The following is a 23,482-nucleotide window of genomic DNA, read 5'->3' as shown; positions in this document are numbered from 1 at the left end:
TTCCACTGCGTGCACTCTAGACATCTGATTTTCATTCCAGGCCCATGTTTCACTTGCATATGTGAGGGTTGGTACTATTATTGTATTTCTCAAATCCCTCTTTACCTCCATGCTCACACTTCTGCCATTTATGATTCGTCCCAAAGACCCTACCACCTTTCTTCCTTGCAATGCCCTTTCTCTTGTCTCTCTCTCCGTACCACCATGCTTACACATAACTGATCCAAGGTACTTAAATTCATTGACCTCCTCCATTTCTTCACCATTCAAAATTATTTTGCATTCTTTTTCACATTCAATACCTACTCTGTATGGGCATACAAAATCTACAACCTCACTTCTACTCCGCTCACAAACCATCACTTTACTTTTGTTGACATATACTTTCAGCTTTCTCCTTTTACAGACACTATCAAAAACACTGACCAAATTTTGTAAGTCACTTTCATTTTCTGCAATGAGCACTGTGTCATCAGCAAACAGGATTGAATTCATCACCCACTTCCTTCCCTCAGCAAACATTCTTACTCCAACTTCCCCAACTTTGCCCTTCATTTCCCTCATGACACCATCCATATAAATATTGAACAACCACAGTGACTTGACACACCCCTGCCTTAATCCCACTTTTATCTCGAAATGTTCACTTGCTTCTCCACAAATTTTGACACATGCAGATGCATCCTCATAGAAAGACTTTATTGCACTAAGCAGTTTTCCTCCCACACCATATATCTTTAAAACATCCCACAATGCAATCCAATTGACTCTGTCATAAGCTTTTTCTAAGTCCATGAAGGCAGTGTATAGTTTCTTTTCTTTTGCTATTATTTTTTCTACTTCCATCCTGAAGGAAAATATCTGATCCACACTGCCCCTTCCTGAAGCCTCCTTGTTCATCACTGATTTTCTCTTCTGTAAGTCTTTGTACCCTCTCTATTATGACTTTTCCATATACCTTTTCCGGATATACTCAGGACTCATACCCCTATAGCTCCCACATTCCCCTCTCCTGCTATATCCTGCCGGGAGGTACTCAGGTTGGGAAGGGGGCCTGCATGGAGACTTACCCGGAGGGACCCCTGGGCTTGGCGTCGTAGATTGGGCGAGGCGACGCGCCCCCCAGCGAATGCCCCCACTGATTGATTGATATAGCAAAAATATCAAATAATGTAACCAAAATTGGCTTTCCATTGGTGAGATGCGGATGTTGTGGGCCAGAAAAGGGTAGTGCCAAGCAGCCTTGCTTAATGAGACCTTTCTAATCAATTCAAAGGTCTCTCCCAGGTTTTCACACTGGCAGCAGGCAATGTAAAGGACCTTGGCTGCTTAACATCCATTTCGACCCTGGCATTCAGCTGGAGTAGGTAGGAAGACACCTACCGAACGGGCGCAAGCCACTCCCGTTGAGGTATATATGGGAAGTGAGGAGGATGCTGAAGTCCTCCAAAGACCCTTTCCATGTCCTCACTAACCGTTTCCCTATTGTCTCATCAACACCAGAGAGTAGTTCAGCATGCTCTCTAAAGACAGATCCTCTCTCTATCCACACCACACTACATTCACACAACATACACACCTTTTCCCAAAATTCAAAATTCAAAATGGCATACCAAAACACTGCCTCGGAGTCCCCGCCTGGGGGGGGACCACAAATTCCCCCAGGGAGGACTCCCCTCCTGGCTGCCGACCTGAGAGGTGTCTTGATAACTCCTCAAACCTCTTTCTTATCAATTTCTGCAACATTCGCGGTCTTCGTTCTAATTTTCATTCTGCAGAACACCATCTCTCCTCCTCTAAACCTCACCTCTTCCTCACCAAAACACAGGTTTCTGAGGCTACTGACAGCAATCTCTACTCTGTTCCCTCCTACTATCTCTATCCTAAATTTCAATCCAAAGCTGGTTGTTGTGCCTACGTGCGCAACGACATCACTTGCTCTCGTGCCCACGACCTTGACTTCAGAATTTTCCACCACCTGCCTAAGACTTCATTGTCATTCTATTACTAAATACATCTGTGATGTTTATCTCTCACCTAACTCTACTAACTATGTAAAATTCTTTGACTCCTTGAACTCTTAAGTGGAGCACATTTTGACCCACTCTCCCTCTGCTGAAATCTCCATCTTGGGAGATTTCAATGTTCACCACCAGCTTTGGCTTTCATCTTCTTTCACTGACCATCCTGGTAAACAAGCCTACAACTTTGCTCCCCTCAATGACCTAGACCAGTTGGTTCAGCACCCTACACGTATTCCCAATCGTCTTGGAAACCAGCCCAACATGTTAGACCTCTTTCTTACCTCTATCCCTTCTGCTTACTCTGTCAAACTGTTCTCTCCATTGGTCTCCTCCGATCACAACCTTATTTCTGTATCCTGTCCTATCGCTCCTGTACACCCTCTGGACCCACCGAAGAGGCATTGCTTCTGGCATTTTGCTTCAGCTCGGTGGGACGACCTGAGGATGTACTTTTCCAATTTCCCGTAGAATGATTATTGCTTCCAGGAGCGAGACCCCTCTGTGTGTGCCCAGCACATCACAGAGGTGATTGTCTCTGGAATGGAGGCATACATTCGACGTACTTACTCTACTCCTCATGCTAAAAAGCCTTGGTTTAATCACACTTGTTCTCGTGCTGTCAAAGATAGAGAGGCGACTCACAAGAGGTACCAGAGCCTTCGCACTCCTGCTAACCATGATCTTTACATTTCTGCCCAGAATCGTGCCAAATCTATTCCCTGACTTACCAAAAACTACTTCATTGATAGAAAATGCCAAAACCTTGCTTTTTCTAATTCTTCCCGGGACTTCTGGCATCTAGCCAAAAACATCTCCAACTTCACTATTTCATCTTTCCCTCCTCTCCTTAGTCCTGATGGCAGCACCGCCATCTCATCTATCTCTAAGGGTGAACTCTTCTCTCAAACTTTCTCTAAAAACTCCACTCTGGACGATGCTGGGCATATTCCTCCTACTCATCCCCCCTCTGACTCCTTTATGCCTGCTATTAAGATTCTTAAGAATGATGTTTTCTATGCCCTCTCTGGCCTCAATCCTCAGAAGGCTTATGGACCTGATGGAGTGCCTCCTATTGTCCTTAAAAACTGTGCTTCCATGCTGACACCCTACCTGGTCAAACTCTTTCGCCTCTGCCTGTCAACATCTACCTTTCCTTCCTGCTGGAAGTATGCTTTCATACAGCCTGTGCCTAAGAAGGGTGACCGCTCCAATCCCTCAAACTACCGTCCTGTAGCTTTACTTTCTTGTCTATCTAAAGCTTTTGAATCAATCCTTAACCGAAAGATTCAAAAGCACCTTTCCACTTCTGATCTTCTATCTTATCGCCAGTATGGGTTCCACAAGGGGCGTTCTACTGGTGATCTCTTTGCCTTCCTAACTGACTCCTGGTCATCCTCTCTTAGCCATTTCGGTGAAACCTTTGCTGTTGCGCTGGACATATCAAAAGCCTTTGATAGGGTCTGGCACAAATCTTTGCTTTCCAAACTACCCTCCTACGGTTTCTATCCTTCTCTCTGTACCTTTATCTCAAGTTTTCTTACTGACCGTTCTATTTCTGCTGTGGTAGACGGTCACTGTTCTTCCCCTAAACCTATTAACAGTGGTGTCCTGCAGGGTTCTGTCCTATCTCCCACTCTCTTTCTGTTGTTCATTGATGATCTTTCCAAAACGAACTGTTCTATCCATTCTTACGCCGATGACTCTACTCTGCATTACTCAACTTCTTTTAACAGAAGACCCACCCAACACGAACTAAACGACTCCAGGCTGGAGGCAGCAGAACGCTTAGCCTCAGACCTTACTATAATTTCTGATTGGGGCAAGAACCTGGTGTCCTTCAGCGCCTCAAAAACAGTTTCTCCATCTATCCACTCGACACAATCTTCCAAACAACTATCCCCTATTCTTTGACAACACTCAGCTATCACCTTCTTCAACACTAAACATCCTTGGTCTATCCTTAACTCAAAATCTCAGCTGGAAAGTTCATATCTCTTCTCTTACTAAATCAGCTTCCTCGAGGCTGGGCGTTCTGTACCGTCTCCGCCAGTTCTTCTCTCCCGCACAGTTGCTATCCATTTACAGGGGCCTTGTCCCCCCTCGTATGGAGTATGCATCTCACGTGTGGAGGGGCTCCACTCACACAGCTCTCTTGAACAGAGTGGAGTCTACGGCTCTTCATCTCATCAGCTCTCCTCCTCATACTGATAGTCTTCTACCACTTAACCCCTTCACTATGGCCGGGCCAAAACAGCGCCCCACGCCGTATCTGAGATCGCCACGCATGCCAAATTTCAAATGTCGCTATTGAATATAACAAGTTTTCAGCCATAAACCCAACATAATCATCATGTATTATATATGAAAACATGCAGAATTAAATGGTGCACATAAAGAACTCACTACGGCCGGGCCAAAACAGCGCCCCGCACCGTATCCGGGATTGCCGCGCGTGCCAAATTTCAAATGTCGCTATTGAATATAACAAGTTTTCAGCCATAAACTCAATGTAATCATCATATATTATATATGAAAACATGCAGAATTAAATGATGCGCATAAAAAAAATCACTATGGCCGGGCCAAAACAACGCCCCACGTCTTATCCAGGATCAGCACGCGTGCCAAATTTCAAATGTTGCTATTGAATATAACAAGTTTTCAGCCATAAACTTAAAATAATCATCGTGTATTATATATGAAAACATGCAGAATTAAATGGTGCACATACAGAAACATAAATTATTTGATAATTTTGAGATGTAAGCATAAATATAGAGATAAAATAACTCTTTTATTGGCCAAAGCAAGCCAGGACACAGTATGCACGTCCTCAGTACATGGCACGCAAGGAGCAGTATACGCGATCTCGTGTTGAAGGGGTTAAACTCCACCACCATGTTGCCTCTCTATCTTCTATCGATATTTTCATGCTGACTGCTCTTCTGAACTTGCTGACTGCATGCCTCCCCCCTCCCGCGGCCTCGCCTCACACGACTCTACTCAAGCTCATCCCTTTACTGTCCAAATCCCTTACGCACGAGTTAACCAGCATCTTCACTCTTTCATCCCTCATGCTGGTAAACTCTGGAACAATCTTCCTTCCTCTGTATTTCCTCCTGCTTACAACTTGAACTCTTTCAAGAGGAGGGTATCAGGACACCTCTCCTCCCAGAATTGACCTATCTTTCAGCCACTCCTCTAGCTCTTTTTAGGAGCAGTGAATAGCAGGCTTTTTTTTCATATTTGTTTCCTCTTTTTTATGCCCTTGAACTGACTCCTTTGCTGTAAAAAAAAAAAAATCAGACAAATGTCTATTTCAGGATATCATATTTTTGTTTCAAGAATTTGGACTTGGGTTTCTCAAATTATATGTTCCTGGTACTGGTACTGCTACAAAAAGTACCAGTGAAACTCAGTTTATCAGATTAATTAGATTAACTGTTTTGCAAATTCTTTGGTTTAGGGTTTAGTCTTTCTACAAGTGATAATAATTACATTACCTAAATTTCAGACATGAAAGAAGTTTACTTGGATGCATGGAAAGCATTGGAAAAATTAACTCTGGTAGTAATCTAGAGTGGCACACTTAATCAAATAGTAAAAGAGCTTTCACACATTCAAGAACTGTATCCTGAAAGACACCAATTAGCATACAGTTTGGCAGATCCTGGACATTTGGTGTCAATTATCAGACTTTGTGCTTGCCATGCAGTGTTCTGGAAACATTCAAAAGTTGGTCCCAAATTAGCCATATCAAATTAGGATTGTATTGCATTCCTGAGTCTTTGTGTTACTTCTTACCCATTTCTATCTCTTCGAGCTGTTTCCAGTTGCTTCATATGGCCCAAAAATTGTTGAAAGTCAACAGACCCATTTTCACTTCCTTTAAAATTTCCTTCTGTTGCAGCAATGGCACAGCCAGCCTCAGTTTGGTTGGCCCCAGTGGACATCTAGATACCACTATAACTTTAGCAGCTTCATTTGTTTGTTGGATAAGTAGATCAAGGTGTCCAGACCACTGTAGTCTATTTTGCTAGATGATAAAGTGAACTAGGTATGTGGTGTCTAAAACAAACAACAACAAAAATGTGGATAGAAACAGGAAAAAAAGTTTAGTGGGAGTTAAGTGTTGGAATCGAGTGAAGGAGAGTGGGAGGATTGATAGATGCAGCCACAGGGATACTTTTACATGGTTTTGAAGTGCAATTTGTAGCAAATCATATGAGGCTCTTGGTCTGTCATACAGGTTTGAGTTACATCGAGTAAGTGCAACCTCAAAGCATGTTTATTCGTGTTCCAAAAATTACCATTTGTTTTTAAAATTTAAGACTTCAGGATGCTTCTTGTTCATTCCAATCCACTTCTTATGCTCATCAATGGACTGGAGCTAGCTCCAATTTAGGGCCATTTTTCCAAGGTTTGGCTGAATTTCAAGTTTGGCAAGTAGTCCTTGAATAGGTGAAAGCTCCATAAGGACTTTTAAAGTTAGCACATTAACTTAGCTCAGTTTCTTCCCCTTAATGGATTCAGTAAATTTAAATTAGATCCAGTAACTAACTAAATAAATAAAAATTAGGTCAAGGAATTAATATGAAGGAAGTTTTGATTGATTACATTTATGGAAAAAGTTTTTTGTGACATTCGTTACACATAACATTGAAAATTACTTTTTTTTTATGCACAGATATGAGAATGAAAACACCAGCAAGGAAGTGGACCTCACCATGCCTATTTACCCCACTGCTGCAGTTCAAGCAGCTTGCAGGTAAGCATTCTGTCATACAAGTTCATATATAAGATTCAAATTCTGCTCCATTTCCCCTAACCCAAAAGACACCTCTAGATGACCTCCAACGAACGGCAGTGGCAGATCCAGGGGGGAGGGGGGCACCTGGTCACGTGCCCCCCCCCAAAAAAAAATATTATTTTTTTAATAACAATTAATAATAATTATCATTATTACCATTATTATTAAAATGCATAAATGAATGATTAGCTGCTACTATCCATATCAGACCCTATGATATACCATTTTTCGCAAATATCTTTCAAACGAAGACTCTGATCAGTATGGTGCTTTGGCACAGATTGTTTCACACACTTCGCTAATTTTTGACACTATTGTGCACTGCCAGATGCGGTTAATTATGGCGTTTACTCTTGACTGTGATGGCAAAACCTGTGTGAGCCACTTACACATTCGAACAAGTGAGGCGTGACGTATTTGTGACGTGTATCCACCACCTACCTCCACCCCTTGCTTCCCCTACTCCCAGCCCTCCCTTTCCCTCCCTCCTCCTTTTCCCCCGCACTCTCTCCCCCCGCCCTCTTGCTCTCCATACCCCCCCCCCCCCCTCTCTCTCTCTCTCTCTCTCTCTCTCTCTCTCTCTCTCTCTCTCTCTCTCTCTCTCTCTCTCTCTCTCTCTCTCTCTCTCTCTCTCTCTCTCTCTCTCTCTCTCTCTCTCTCTCTCTCTCTCTCTCTCTCTCTCTCTCTCTCTCTCTCTCTCTCTCTCTCTCTCTCTCTCTCTCTCTGTGTGTGTGTGTGTGTGTGTGTGTGTGTGTGTACATGCGATGTGAAGCGTTGCACACATATGACTTGTCTACACTGGCAAATAACTCGAAAGTATATGCTAAGTATGGTAGGGTTTTATGCACAGACCCTGATTCCTGTTCCAGCGTAACTGGATGTTGCTTAAGTGCTGTATGAGGTTTGTTTGGCAATTATACAACCATTGAAAGTTATACGAGTATATGGCCCTCCTTCCCACAGGTTACGTTGAGCGTATGATGGAATGAAGCACGTAGCTGACGCTTGATAATTTATAGGAAATCGCGTAAGAGACAGAAAGGAATAACGGTGGAATTGAAGCAGGAATTCATTGCAGAGTAAAAACGTGAAACGAAATTGGAGAAATATATGAATAATTTATTCTGATGTTAGGAAAAGACTGCCATACGATATGTGTTCATGTAGATATGTTAAAAAGTCATAGCAAACAAAAGTAGATAGCGAGTATATGATAATGTAAATAACAGACCACATAGGCTATGTTACTTCAACATTCATCACCATCGACAAACAGGTCATCCTCGTCATCACTGTTGATGCTGATGCAGACGGGATATAATTTCTATTTATCTGCCATTAATTCAAGTCATACGTGTGCATGGATTCATATCTCGTGTACAGCACAAGCGTTTGTGAGAGAGAGAGAGAGAGAGGGGGGGGGGGGGTATGGGGGAGAAAGAGGGCGGGGGAGAAGGAGGGAGGGTAAGGGAGGGATGGGAGTAGGGGAAGCAAGGGGTGGAGGTAGGTGGTGGATGCACGTCACAAATACGTCACGCCTCACTTGTTCGAATGTGTAAGTGGCTCACGCAGGTTTTGTCATCACAGTCAAGAGTAAACGCCATAATTAACCACATCTGGCATTGCACAATAGCGTCAAAAATTAGCGGAGTGTGTGAAACAATCTGTGCCAAAGTCCCATGCTGATCCGAGTCTTTGTTTGAAAGATTTTTGCGAAAAACAGTATGTCATAGGGTCTGATATGGATAGTAGTTTGCGTTAATTAACACAAAAATTATGTTTAACTCTTTGAGTACGGGTGGCAATATATTCCTCTGGATGCTGTGCACGGGGAAAATTCAGACATTTAACCCATAAACTGCGCAATTAAGATTCAGGTGGGTGCGCAATAAATGGCAAAACAATAACCTGATGGGAAACAATTTTTAGTATTACAACACCCAAGAGAGACATTTTGAGCACCAAATAGTGCAAAAAAAATAATAATAATTCACCTAATGTGGCAATGATGGCAGGATAAAGGTTGTGGATATGAGGCGACCTTGGGAGCGCTGGTAGTGACGGGGTAGATAGGACGGTGGCAGAGGGAAGATGACACACGGCACAGTCACGTCTGAACATTCTCTTGCCACTAATTATTCATTCCAGTTACAACAAACAAAATATATCACAGGAAACATCACTTTGTCAATTTCGATAATCAACCTCTTGCGCGTCATTATCAAGAGGCCAGTCATTAGTCACACCAGCAATATTCTTGTCAAAGTTATGAATGTCTGGCACAAAATCTGATCCATCAGACCAGACGAATGGAGTACGCGTTGTCTCACGTCTCTGAGGCTCCTGCTCTCCCTCTGCCTCCCTCTCTTCTCCCATCCCAGCTGACACCCCTCCCTCACGCAGTTCATTAGCTGAGTCTTCTCTTATACCCCCACTGTCGTATTCCTCATCTTTCTGCCACTCTGAATCATCGGACAGTGATGATGGTGTCAGTGAGTGACTAGGCTAGCTAGTAACTTTCCGCACTGTTGGAGAGGCAGCGTGTCTGTGACCTTGAGGGCCAGAAGCATGCTCACGCTTGCCACGCTTCCTTAGACCAGCTGAATCTGATGGTTGAATGAAATCTGAATCACTGTCTCTATCAAATTTGTCTACTACAATCTTTCTCTTTACCAATACTTTCTTTTTACCCCCTCCCATGCCTCCCCCTCGGTCACGACCACAGGAGCTATATGAGACTGGTTGGCATCAGTAGATGACATAATTCTACTCTCCATGGCTGCTAAAGAGCAACTGATATGACGATGGTGACTACATGGTGCGAAAGAGGGATGATGTTGCCACACAAGGTTCATTGGAATATACTTTGGCATTGCAGGAAATATAAATCTTCACCTTGGAACATGTGTCATCTTAAGATGTCTGGCGCAGTCTAACTCATAGCATCTTGAGATGTCTGGCGCAGTTTACGGGTTAAAAGAGGTGGAAATGGTGTCTTTCTTCTTTGCAATAATTGTATATTCATTTAGTATATATGGTGGTGTAATAAAACTTCTCTCCTAATAATAATAAAAAAGTTATGACAACCTAAATATGGCACATTTTCTCGTGGCCATGACGCATCGTGTGGAAGCACCCCACTCGCTCTCACACAAGCTCATGTGCTCGCCACGCTGTGCAAAGTTTCTGTTTGTTTCCTTGACAATTAGATCCAGTAAATCATTATCCATATATGCAAGAAAATAGTCACATTCTTGTTGCACTTCTGGGAAATTATCTGTGATTCCCACCTGAACACCGTCAAACTGAGGCACACTTGGTATAAAAAAACACCACTGGTCCACTGAAAGTTTCCATCACTAGCAGCAGCACTAGCTCTTGCACGCCCTCTTGTTGCAGTAATCCTAGATCGTGAAGAAACATGGCCATGCCTCCGTCTTGAAGTACTCGGGGCAGGGGTAGGGAGAGGCTGTGAGGCAGGCGGTGTATATACATCACTATCGCTGCTTCATTGACTAATGTCTCCAAAATCGGATAGCCAGTCACTGTCACTAGTATCACTGTCAATGTCACTACCATAGCAGTCATCAGTCACTGTCACTTTGATTCGCCCGCGCTCTACTTCCGCCCGGAGCAGAGGAACTGCTTGACGCATTACGAGACATGCCAGATGTATTGCGAACAAAAGTGGAAAATGATCTGTGGCCTTCGGTAAGCCGCGCGCTGGAGACGAATGAGAGTGGGTATGGATGCCATATGCCTCCACCATTCTTCTGAGTCAAGAACTGGTGGTATATTTGAAACTTAGGGAGCGTAGAGTGTGATGATTATATATATGATCTCCGTACAGGTGGGGTGTATGGTAGCGCACTTATATATACGATCGCCATATTCTAAGGGTTAAAGCTAAAAAGAAAAAAACAAACGTGAAATACTCCCCCAGAACAAGTATTTACACCTCAGTTTATTCACGCTCTGCGAGTTTCGCCTCACTGACTTGTCTATAGTCTATCGATTTTAACTTGAGCCCTTGGGCGCGACTCAGGGATTCCCCACACTGAATGATGCGGCCTGGCCCCTGTTGCCAAGGTCCGTCAGGTGGCAGCGTCGCATGAGCCATGTTGCCAAGTGATATGGAAGGTTTACTGAGTTGTTCTTTCCTCTAATCCCAAGCCATTCATAACACCATGCAGTCGTATTATGAATGTATATACGTATATTCCATAAATAGATAACGAACAGACTAACAGGGAGACAGATCGCCATATGCGCAGGTCATCGCTAGATCTGTAAACAATGGGGGTTTCCCCGGGCCAAGCCACAGGGCTCAAGTTAGAGTCGATGGACTATAGTACGCGAATCGGACAGGTACTGGACGAGGGGGAGAGAGGCTAAGAGAGCTGCGGCTGGTCGCTATTGACCTCCAAAGACTAGGCTACCTCTTAATAAATGATCCAGTTCAGGGCCTGGATGATTTACATGATTATGTCACTGAATTCAGAATATGGAGATCACGTTGATCTTCTGTACCTAAAAGTTCCTTGCCAAATGCTGTACTTGATACATATGAGCAGTGCTCACAAAATTATCCTGTTACAGAGAAAATTATTACTTATTTATGCCACTTTGCTCATTTCATCTACTACAGCTGAACAAAGTTTTTTTACACTTAAACATACAAAATCATACAGACGGTCAACTATGGGTGAGGAGAGATTGGATAGGCTTGCAAAATATGGATTCACCGTGAACTGACCAACGTTGATCTGATTGAAAATTTTGTTACGGCTGTCACTGATATATTTTCAAAAAAGAAAAAAAGAAACTTCATCCTGTAATTTGTACATCACAACACACACACACACACACACACACACACACACACACACACACACACACACACACACACACACACACACACACAAGATGGCGGACTGACACAGCTGATCATCCAGACGTGCTCTAAATTCACATCACAGCTGCGTGAGATTAAATCCTGGACGGCAAATTACTAAGGTGGGAGCCGTGCTAGGGTACAATCGTGCTGTTCCGAAGAAACAAAGGCTGTTGACAGTGTACAACATCGAGAAATGAGCGAGGAGGAGGCGGGGGCGGCGGACTTGCCGACCCCACTGGCAGTGTTTACATCGCCGGGCGCAGGGGTCAGGACAAGACAGGCAGCAAAAAGGCAAGATTTTGAGTTTGAGGGCTTCACGGATGACATGGAGAGAACCAGAGACAGAGACAGTATGTTGAGAAGGAGGCTCATAGACTTGGAAAGGCAGATGAAGGATATGAGAGATAGAATGGGGACACTGGAGAGAGAGGTGGACGTTCTGAAGACAGAGAAGGATGTTTGGAAGAATGCATATAATGACCTGCACAAGCAGGTAACATTGAACGAGAAAAAGGCAGAAGACGCGGAGGTTAAAGTCAAGGAATTAAATGAAACGCGTAAAGTCTGGAAGGAGGAGCAAGAAAAGGAGAATGTTAGCTTTAAGAAAATTGTGGAGGAACAAGTCAAGGCTGTGGATGAAGCTATAACTGAAAAGGTGATTAAGGTGATAAAAGAAAAACCAGAAATAGTGAGGGACTCTGCTGAAAAAAAGAAGTATGTAATAGTGGTGGGCATTAATGAAGAGCACAAGCCAGTTAGACATACAAGGGAAAAGAAGGAAAGGAAGGCAGTGGAGCAAGTAATTGAAGCAATTCAGGAGGAAGATCATGAGCTGGCAGGAGAGATTGAAGAAGTATTCAGGCATGGAAAGTATGAAGAAGGAGCCCAGCGACCAGTTAAAATTAGATTTAGGTCTCAAGTGGCTGCAGAAGTGGTGGGAAAGTCATGGAAATTAGCAAGAACAGAGACCTACAAAAAAGTCTGGGTAAGAAAGGACAGAAGTGTGGAGGAAAGGAACACGATAAGAGAATTGAAGAATCAAGCCAATGAAAAGAATGAAGGAAGATCAGAAGAGGATAAAAGGAAGTTTTTCTGAAGAATGATAGACATGGACCTAAGGAAGTGGTGCAGAAGGGAAGAGGTGACAGCTTGAAGGTGGCATACACTAATGTGAACGGGTTAACATCGTCAATGTTATGGGGATTATGGAATCCAAATTGACTGGTAGTATAGATGCATTTAACTTAGGGGATGGTAAATATAATGTATGGATGAGAAATAGCAAAAGTAAACAAGGAGGAGGAGTGATGCTATTGTTGAAAAAAGAAAGGACAGTGGAGGGGGTCACCTATGGCGAAGGGGAAGCGGAGGTCTTGAGTGTGGGATTAAGACTGCATAGGGTAGGATGCAGAAATATCATAGTGGTGTATGTCCCTCCAAAAACCAATTCATGGACAGAAGAATTGTACAAGAAGAAGCTGGAAGACACATTGGATTGCCTAAGGAGATTGCTGGAGGAGAAGGAGAAGATTCTGATAATGGGGGATTTTAATTGTTAGGAAATGTCATGGGAAAACTGGTCATCGGAAAGAAGTAAAGCTTCATGGGGGAACAAGGTTTTGGAATTGGTTATAGAAAACGTCCTCACACAGTGGGTGGAGGAAAATACAAGATTCAGAGGAGGAGACGAGCCATCTAGATTGGACTTGATAATCGCCAGAGAGCCAGATATCGTGGAGGAGATGAACTATAAGAGCCCTATAAGGAAGAGCGATCACGTACTCATCGAGTACATATTACAAGAAGGAGGTAAAATAATCAGGAATGAGGACTACAGGAAAGAATGGTTTAACTTTAACCCGTGGGCTTCGGCTATGGGAAAGCCGAGAAGTGGCCGAGAAACGGCAAAATTACACTTCATTTTGAGACTAAGAAAAGAGCATGGAACATACATCACAGTACTCCTCTCATAACCATAAAGCTGTTAAAAATATTTACTTTTACTCAAACTCCATTCTGTTTGGGTGGTGTTTGTTACAAAATAAACAGTCTTGAGACGCGTGGCATCTAGCCGAGAGTCGCTTCTTGTCTACTTTAGAGAATTTGACAAGTGATTACTGTGCGGATAGCTAATTCAGTCTGCCATGACCTTACAGCACCACCTATGACAAAAAAGCCCATCTCAAGATCACTCACCCACCACTGTGACTCAGGGCATGTATTGTGTGTTGCTCTATGCCACCACCGCCTACAATTAACTCGAATTAGGGGTTTTATGGTGAGCCCTTTTTAGGGTCCACCGTGCCACAGCCACGACTCGTGAAAGCCCAGAAAAGGGTCTGCCGACGTTCTCAGGTTAATAAGGCAAATTTTGAACAACTTGGGAAACATTTTGGGGAAGCACAATGGGATACTTTTTTTTTTTAGGCTGAAAATGTGGAGGAAAAATGGGCTATCTTTCTACGGATTTACAACGAAGGAGTGGAAAAGTGGGTACCAAGGATGAAAGAAGGCCAGAAATCAAGAGAAGAGTGGTATAATAGAAAGTGTGTAGATGCCAAGCAGGAAAAGGAGAAGGCATGGAACAAATGGAGAAAAAATAGGAGGAAGGATCTATGGAATGAGTACAAAAGGAAGAGGAATGCTTATGTCAAAGTAAGAAGAGAAGAAAAAAGGAATTTTGAGAAAAATACTGTAGATAAGCGCAAAGACCAGCCAAAACTGTTTTATAAGTTCATAAATGGAAAGTTGAAAAATAGCGATGAGATTCAGAAAGTTAAAGTTAATGGTGAAACTTTTGATAGTATAAGTGAAATAGTAGAAGTGATGAATAACTGTTTCCAAACAGTGTTCACAAGGGAGAGTGAGTTTGAAGGTGTAGATGCAGTGCCGGGGAATAGAGTGGGTCTGGAGAGAATACAAACATCAGCAGATGAAGTTAGAAAATTACTGGAAGAATTGGATGCGAGGAAATCAGTAGGACCAGATGGTATATCAAATTGGGTACTAAAAGAGTGTAACCAGCAAATAGCTGAAAAGTTGAGCAACTTGATTAATGTCTCACTAGCACAAGGGAAGGTACCGAGAGACTGGAAGAGGGCTAACATCATCCCAGTACATAAAGGAGGAAGTAAGGAAGACCCGTTGAACTATAGGCCAGTGTCATTAACAAGTGTAGTAGCAAAGATGTGTGAGAAAATTATAAAAAAACAGATGGGTGGAGTATTTAGAAGGAAAACATATAGACCGGATAACTGGGGAAACATAGGCTGGTATTACAAGACACTGCCATATCACATCAGCTATTTCTAAAGGTCAAAGAGGGGATCAATCGGATTCTAATGACTGTTTCTTTAGGTTAATGGTACAGAAGAAGGGTCAGCCTACCATCAGGGTCATAAAACTACCCCTGGAAATGCCCACAACTTTACAAAAGCCTTGTCAAATGTGTTCTTGGGCGGCGAAATGTCTCATAATACGACCCATACAATCTTCTTATAAACATAAAAGCAGCATTTACATATTTAGATGAAGAAATGGTGAAGAAACTAATAACATCAATGATATGTCCAAGACTGGAATATGCAGCATTAGTGTGGTCACCTAGATTGAAGAAAGAATTTAGAAAGTTGGAAGGAATACAAAGAGCAGCGACTAAATCACTGGAAACTCTGAGAGAAGACTGGAAAGACTGGAGAAACTGGGACTAACAACACTGGAGAGCAGAAGATAGAGAGGGGACCTAATAGCATTGTACAGGATACAAGAGGGATTGGAGAAATTGGACAGGGAAGACCTAGTGCTACGTGACAGAAGTGTGACAAGAGGCAATGGTAAGAAATTGAAGAAGAGCGACTGTAGGAGAGACATCAAGAAATACAGTTTTCCATACAGAAGCATAACAACATGGAACGGACTTGACGAGGAGACTGTGTGCGAAAACGATTCATGAATTTAAAGCCAAACTGGATAATAAGCGTTATGGAGACGTGACAGCACGAGCCTAGTACGGCTCTTTTCCTGTATTTCACAACTAGGTAAATACACACACACACACACACACACACACACACACACACACATACACACACCCTGGTTAGCAGGGGGGTCGAGGTTAGGTTATGTAAAGTTCAGTTACAGTAGTTTAAATGCGCTCCCCCACCCCCCAATAATAAGTGATTTTACGGTGCATCATACGTGTGTGGGGAGGTCCGGGGGGGCTGTGCTCCCCCTGGTTGGCAGGGGGGTCAAGGTTAGGTTATGTAAAGTTCGGTTACCGCAGTTTCAATACACTCCCCCACCAAAAATAAAAAAATAAAAAAATAAAAATACGGCGCATACCCCTGATTAGCAGGGGGGGTCGAGGGGGGCAAAGCCCACCCCATTAGAGGTTAGGTTATGTAACGTTCGGTTAGAGTAGTATTAACGCAGCAAACACACTACCTAAATGTTACGTATCATACGGCAGCGTTTTGGTAATGTTAAGGCCCCCACACACTATCACTCATGCATGCGCATTCATGCATGATTGCGCAAACACGTCAATCGTTGGTTTTGGCCACACTGTCACTCACGAGTGCACATGCATCAGTTGACGCGCGTTGCTCAGCCAGTCAAGATGAGTCCGGAGGCTGCTTGCGTTGCCATTATCCTTGCCCTTTAGAGCATGAAGCCAAAGAAGAAAAGGAAAAGAATAGTGTGGATAAAGGACTGGCTTCAGAATAGGCATGAATTCACCAACGACAACCTTCTATAAGAACTTTCAAGTTTCTATTTTTATATTCCTCACTTTTAATCTTCTACAATGCTGGGAAACTTTATACAGTTCAATAAATTCGCGCCAAAATGCCTGGGTTTCCTGTGTGCTCGCCATGGCTGGTGGTGGAAGACTGATAGTTTGCTCATTCATCGCCACACACTGTCGATTATGCATGTCCAACCGTCATGAATGACGGTTAAAAATCCAAACGTGTCGGACCCTCGTCATGCATCTGCAATCGCATGCGCATCACGTAGCGCATACCTGCGGTCGTGCCCACACACTGTGGTTATGCATGCACAAACACCATGAATGCGCATGCATGCATGATAGTGTGTGGGGGCCTTTAGGAAAGTTCGTAGTATATACGTATCATACGTCCCCTCCTAAAATACTGTTATGCCGGATGTATTACTTGGGTTCCGTGTCGCTGTCACAAGACTCCGTGGGAGGGAGATATATATAAACACTTTGCACAACTTCTGTAGTTTAATATTCTTCCTTAGTAGTACACTTCACTCTGACTCTTCACTGACCACTAGCTTACTATGACTGGGACTGCACTCCTCTCGCTCTCTTCTCCTATATATATCCAGAAAGGAAAAAGGCTGTTTTCTCTTTGTCCTGCTCCGCCATTTTGACTTGGTGATACCCAGACTTCATATCCAGTGTTGAAAACCACTTGGAGCCCACCAAAGCGTCGAGCGTGTCATCGATCCGTGGGAGTGGGTATGAATCCTTGATGGTGAGATCGTTGTGGGCTCGGTAGTCCACGCAGCACCTGAGGGAACCGTCCTTTTTCCTGACGAGCACTACAGCAGACGCCCACGGGCTGCTGGACCGCTCGATTAACCCTTGTTGCCGGAGATCATCCATCACCTCATCCATCTCCTTGCGACAGGTTGGTGCCATCCTTCGAGGAGCTTGCTTCACTGGGCGGTGGCTACCTGTGTCGATGTGGTGCTCTACCAGGTCCATACACCCCAAGTCCAGGTCTCCTGTGGAAAACACATCTGAATTCCTCAAGAGAAGCTCCCTGAGCTGTTCCACTCTAGACCCTTGGAGCTCCTGTCAAACAGGTCGCGCAGGTAGTCGGGCAGCTCTTCCTGGGGCTTCGTCAGGGTTCTCCTGCAGACACAGGTTCTTGGTTTCTGGTCGATCTCTTGGCACAACCCCACCATGGTCCCTTGTTTTATTTTCTTTGGGCTGAAGGAGACATTGGCCACGACGACAGGCACTTCCGCTGCAGCAAGGTCTACCAAAGTACTGCCTACAATCACCCCGTTTTCTACCGGGCATCGACTTCCACTCTCTACCACACACAGGCTAGCCGGGGGGGCACCCGTAATTTGACAGGGTAACAGCATCTCTGACCTCGGAGGAATAATGGTGGTGCGCTTGACCGTCACTGGCAGGCCCTCCTTGTGCACAGTCGTCAGTGGCACCCTCCTTCCTCCTACAGTCAGCTGCTTAGCACGGAAGTCCAGCTCGCACCTGTGGGAGACAAGATAATCCATACCTAGGATGCAGGGGTCGTCCATGTTAGCCACGTACACAGAGAGGGACTCTTCCTTTCCTCCGAGCTCAAACTTCACGTCCACTGGGCCTCTGAGCTCTGCGTAGTGTCCTGTGACTCCGCACAGTCGATACGACGTCTTAGGAAGCCAACGATGACTCACCATGTCAGGCCGCACCAATGTGCGTTCCGAGCCTGTGTCGACGACCACAGGCCACAACACTCCGTCAACCTTGCCCTCCACTTGGCAGCTTGTCATGGTGGTTCTCCTGCACACTGATATCTTCGGGACATGTACAGGACAGACTGGTCGTTGCCCCCGTGAACCAGTCCTTCTTAGTTTCCCGAGTGGTGGTCCCTCGTTGGGGGCACATTTTTCCGACACTCATTCTTCCAGTGCCCCTTTTCTCCACAGGTCCAGCACCTGGGTCCTTCTCTGGGCTTCTTCTTAGCGCCACCTTCATATTCCTTCTTCCTCTTATAGCATTCGTTCTCCTTGTGCCCAACCTTCTCGCAGTACCAGCACGTTCCTTGGAACCTGTCTGTGTCGCTGACAGCGCCCTTTCGTGCCCTAAAGCCAGAAGTCGAGTCGTCCTTGAAGCTTGACAAGCTAGACCTAACAAAGGACTCAAACTCCATGGCACGTGCCAGAGCTTCCTGCATTGATGTTGGCTTAGCTTGGTTCACTTGTATCTTCAGCTGAGGGCTGTCCAGGGTATCGATGAATTGATCACGCAGCAAAACCGTCAGCAGGTCAAGGGTGGCACCTGGGTATGCCTTGTGCGCCATGGTCTCAAGGTCCTGAGCGAGTTCCTGAAGAGACTCGCCGCGCCTCCTGTTGCGGGTTCTGAACCTAACCCTGAAGAGCTCGTTTTGGTGCTTGGTCCCATATCGTTGCTCCAGCGCCTGTGCCAGCCCGCTGTAGCTTCCCTTTGTCGCATTGTCGAGCTGAGCAAGGACCTCCAGCGCCGCCCCTTTCAGGCTAGTGGCCAGCTGTACCGCGCACTCTTGGTCATCCCATCCATTCCGAGCTGCCAACAGCTCAAACTGAGCGCGGTAAGCCTCCCAGGAGACCTTGCCACCAAACTCCTGAGGCTTCTTTCTAACAGGCGGACCCAGCAGACTCATGGGGCTGGCGGAACTTCTTGCGGGGATAAACTCAGGCGAAACAGGGCTCAAACTACCCCGGACTTGCGTAGGAGAAGCATCTTGGGTACAACTAGCCCCTGCAGGCACTGGCTTTCCGTTTCCAGCCAAGCAGTCTTCAAGGGCCTTCACTCTGTCACTTACATCACAAACTGCCTGTTCAGTACGGATCACCTTTCCCTGCACTTCTAATATTTCTTTGTGTGTCGTCTCCCGTACCACCTCCATCTCTTGTTGAAGATTTGTGTGTTCTTTCTCCACTTCTATCAGGCGTTGTCCCAAGTTCGTGGTCACATCAGTCATTTCTCTTCGCACTGATTCACTTTCATCTTGTACTGCTTTTAGCTGTAGCTGTAATCCTGTGAAGCGATCTTCTAGCTGTTCTTTGAGTTCTTGGAGTGTTCCTTCTTGTTGTTGCTGTGCTCTTTCTTGTTGTTCTTTTAGTTCTTGGTGTGCTCTTTCTTGTTGTTCTTTGAGTTCTTGGAGTGTTCTTTCTTGTTGTTGTTGTGCTCTTTCTTGTTTCTCCCCCTGTAGTCTCAAGGCTTCCAAAAGTTCAGTCAACATGTCGTCCCTCTGGGCAGCTTGGGAACGAGTCTCCATGGCGAAAAAACAAATGGCTACACTCCTGACACCAGTGTTATGCCGGACGTATTACTTGGGTTCCGTGTCGCCGTCACAAGACTCCGTGGGAGGGAGATATATATAAACACTTTGCACAACTTCTGTAGTTTAATATTCTTCCTTAGTAGTACACTTCACTCTGACTCTTCACTGACCACTAGCTTACTATGACTGGGGCTGCACTCCTCTCGCCCTCTTCTCCTATATATATCCAGAACAGTACAGTCTAGAATGTTACAGTATATTTTAGATCATACAAGAACATGTAGCAAAAGTATGTGCGGGTTGGCAACACTTCCCGCCTGGCGCCTGGCCGCGCCCCGCGGGGCGCGGACGAGGCTTTGCTCCCCGCCCCCTTGCTCGCTCTTCCCGGAGCCTTCTAGAGCCCCATGGACGCCGGGGGAAGCTTCCAGCACAACAATACCTATGTTGTATTTAGGTAGTGTTTGGTTGCGTCACAACAATACGTTTCCTAAACGTAACGAAGACATTATTGTAATTCGTGTTACATCTACGAATACACTACGTAATGGTTTTACGTCATGATGATGGTGATGGTGATGGGGACGTGGTAAAAAGGTAGTAGAAACGTTAGAAAACGTGCTAATGAACGTCGTCATAAGGTTGCAAAGTTGAAAGGTCGTGAGTTACGTTGTGAAATAAGCTGTAAAGACGTACCTGGGAGTCCACACAATTACGTAAAAGTTACAAAACCGCTACCTTTATACAACGTAGTAAATACGTAATTGTGTTAGCTGGGAATATGCTTCCCACCTAAAAGAACCGATTTCCCCCTTTTTCTACTTTTAAGTACTTAAGCCTGCATATTATTGTTGAGGGACATGTATTTCGTTCCTTAGCTATAATATGGAGGCGTATTATCGTATTTTGGAAGCGCGGAGTCAGTCTCCACAATTACCTTCAATTACTGGCAACACGAACCCTTGAAGCAAATTCGAAATGCGGTCAGTCAGGATTTACGTGTTCGAACAGCTCGGGCAGGAGGTTCGAGAGCTTGCATTTGCTCTAGAACCCAGTACTCTCTAGGGCGCGACGTTGGACGGATCACGGGTAGCTAGTGGTTTTGCTTGTGTCAATGATAAACAATGAAGATACACCGTCTTTGGTTCCACGGACTCTACTAGCAGGACAGAAACCTTGCGATGAGGTGACAACCTACTAGAACCGGTGGTAGCGAGAGGGCATGAGTGTGATGTAGGCGGTTCATGTGGACGCAGCTGGGCGAGGGCGCGACGCCAGACCGGTTAGGTGAGTATCGTTTGGTGGGTTCACTAAGCTTCTCTCCCAAAACAAGCTTGGCCTCCAGTGGGAATGCGTGGTTTCCGTATGGGGAACATTAAATACGTCGCAAACACTTATTTTAGTAGTCGTGGGAGGAAAAAAAAATCCCTAAATGTAGGGAGTTTCTCCTAGGGTATCCCCCCCCCAAAAAAAAAAATGCGATTGCGACGGTTTTCATGTCCCCCACCCGAAACCCCGCATTCCCACAGGTCCCCCAGCTTGTTTTGGCGGTGAGGGGGGATTATGGGCAAACACTATAATTTTTTTTTTTTTTGTTTTTTTTTTTTTTTGCTAATTACAAGGACATAACTGTTATGCCTCCACTGATTTTTTTTTTCCACAAAGAGGAAACCTTTTTGTATTTTTATGTGGAGTAAAATAAGTATACTATTTAGTTTCACACATTTTTCATTGTTCCTTTCCCCTCAAATTCCAAGTTTTTTTAGAGTACTTGCAAGTAAAATATTATACAGAGATGCAGATTGTTAAATTAAAAGGAATCCACAATAAATGTTCTACAATAGTTACTCCTTCATAAGAGAGAAAGAGCAAACCCTTCTCAAAGAATGGCTCAGTGGTATCCTCAAGTAAAGTATTTTTAATTTTTGCGTACATTTGCATTATTATTAAAGGGATTTACCTGTTTTACTCAGGCAGTTCAGGAATGATACTTCATTACAAAAGGATTGTTGCATAAATAAACCAAAGTATGGATTGAATTTTGATGTTCTCAAACAAGATAAAAGTAGGTGATGCTCCCTTAAGAGGGTGGGTGAGCTTTATGCTGTCTAGAGTCACAGCCACACAGGGAGAGGATCTCATTCTGTCTTACCTTCCTGAGTTTGTGGCAAAGACAGAAACAGGCCTTAACCCCATCCCTAGAGAGTTCTGTCTTTGCAGTCTTTCCTCAGTTGTGGGAAGAGAGGATGAGGAGCATCTGCTTTGCCCAGTGCAGGCTTTACATCAATACCTTCAAACAACATCTTCCTCCTCTCAGCCTCGGAATCTTTTCATCTCGGTGTGGGATCCCAAATGGCCAATGTCTAAAGCAGCAATATCCTTTTTCTTCGGGATACAATTAAGACAGCCCATGAGTCTATTTCCAGGGATTTAGGCCCTTTGTTCAAGGTCCAGGCACCTGACATCAGGGGTATTGCCACATCTATGCTTCTATGGAAGAACAGTTCCATTGCCTCCATTTTAGTAGCAGCCTGCTGGAAGACCCTTCAGTTTTTGCAGACTACTGCCTGAATTCAGGACATTCAGAGGCAAGAGGGAGACGTCCCTGCCCTGGGTCAAGTGATCACCGCTTGGGACTTGGTGGGCTAGCATCCTCATCAGTATGACCATCCCTCAAGGCAGCAAGTGCCTTATATTTCGGGATTTCATTGGTTGGTGTCAGGGGTTTTCATGGCTCTGCATTCCTCAACTCATGCCCCTGGACACCAGATCTTCGGTTAACAAGGAAACTCCCAACAGAAGTTCAATGGGTACCAGTACTCAAGGTTCATCGACGACATCCCAGAGGAGATCAGAAGTCCCTACCTGAAGCCGGGATGCAGTCTCCTTGAAACTCGCATGTCTCTGGATCCTTAGGTGGGACTAAGCAGAGTTTGTAATGTGGACCATTCACCCTTTGTTGTATTCGACACCAATGGCATGACCCCCTCCTATAATATGGGAATCTGCTAATATAAAAAACAGGTTTTATGTGAAACAAATTACATTTTCAGACATAAAATGTATTTTTTCACTTACCTGCTTCTTATATACATAACCCACCCATCTTCCATGTTACTTACCATCGTTTCAAGAAAGAATGACGGTCACAGCTGAGAAAGGCAGGGTTGCCATGACTTGCCAGAGGTTGCCAAGGGTGGAATATGACGAAAATTCTTTTGAATGTGGGATTAGACGGCTAGGTAGTAGGGGAGCATTGTCAATGCTATTATATGAAGCAGGTAAGTGGAAAAAATACATTTTATGTCTGGAAATGTAATTTTTCTTATATTGGAGCAGCGTCCAGCTGGCTTTTTCTTGTTTTTGGCCCTTGAGCTGCCTCTCTTGCTGTAAAATAAATCATTTAAATTTCTTTTGAATATTTCTTCCAATGGCAGTCAAAGGCGTCATTGTTTTTCCGTTATCAGTATGTCTGAACCTCAGAAGTCAATGATGGCCAAAACTGTCATTACCACACGAAAGGATTAATGGGTGTTAAACTTTTAATGTATCTGTATGTACAATTCATGTATCAATATGATATAAAATTACATTTTTGTAATATTTAATTATGTTAAATATACTCAAAATTTTTAAAAAAAATTTTGGGGGGGAGTGTTTTTTAGTGTTTATTGTTTGTTTGTTTTGGCAGGCCTTTTTATGCCAAACCTGGTTCCACATAGCACTT

General features: G+C 44.3%; 1 protein-coding gene across 1 annotated transcript in view; it reads left to right on the top strand.

The window, feature by feature from the left end:
- Positions 1-23,482, top strand: part of LOC126998340 (origin recognition complex subunit 6-like) — a 56,599-nt gene that overhangs the window by 28,590 nt on the left and 4,527 nt on the right. The window contains exon 4 of the mRNA XM_050859838.1: positions 6,712-6,792. Coding sequence (XP_050715795.1) covers positions 6,712-6,792 — 81 coding nt within the window. The remainder of the gene's footprint in view (positions 1-6,711; positions 6,793-23,482) is intronic.

Source organism: Eriocheir sinensis, chromosome 14 (genome assembly GCF_024679095.1).
Source record: "Eriocheir sinensis breed Jianghai 21 chromosome 14, ASM2467909v1, whole genome shotgun sequence".
Lineage (NCBI taxonomy): Eukaryota > Metazoa > Arthropoda > Malacostraca > Decapoda > Varunidae > Eriocheir > Eriocheir sinensis.
This window is presented reverse-complemented; position numbering and strand designations above follow the sequence as displayed.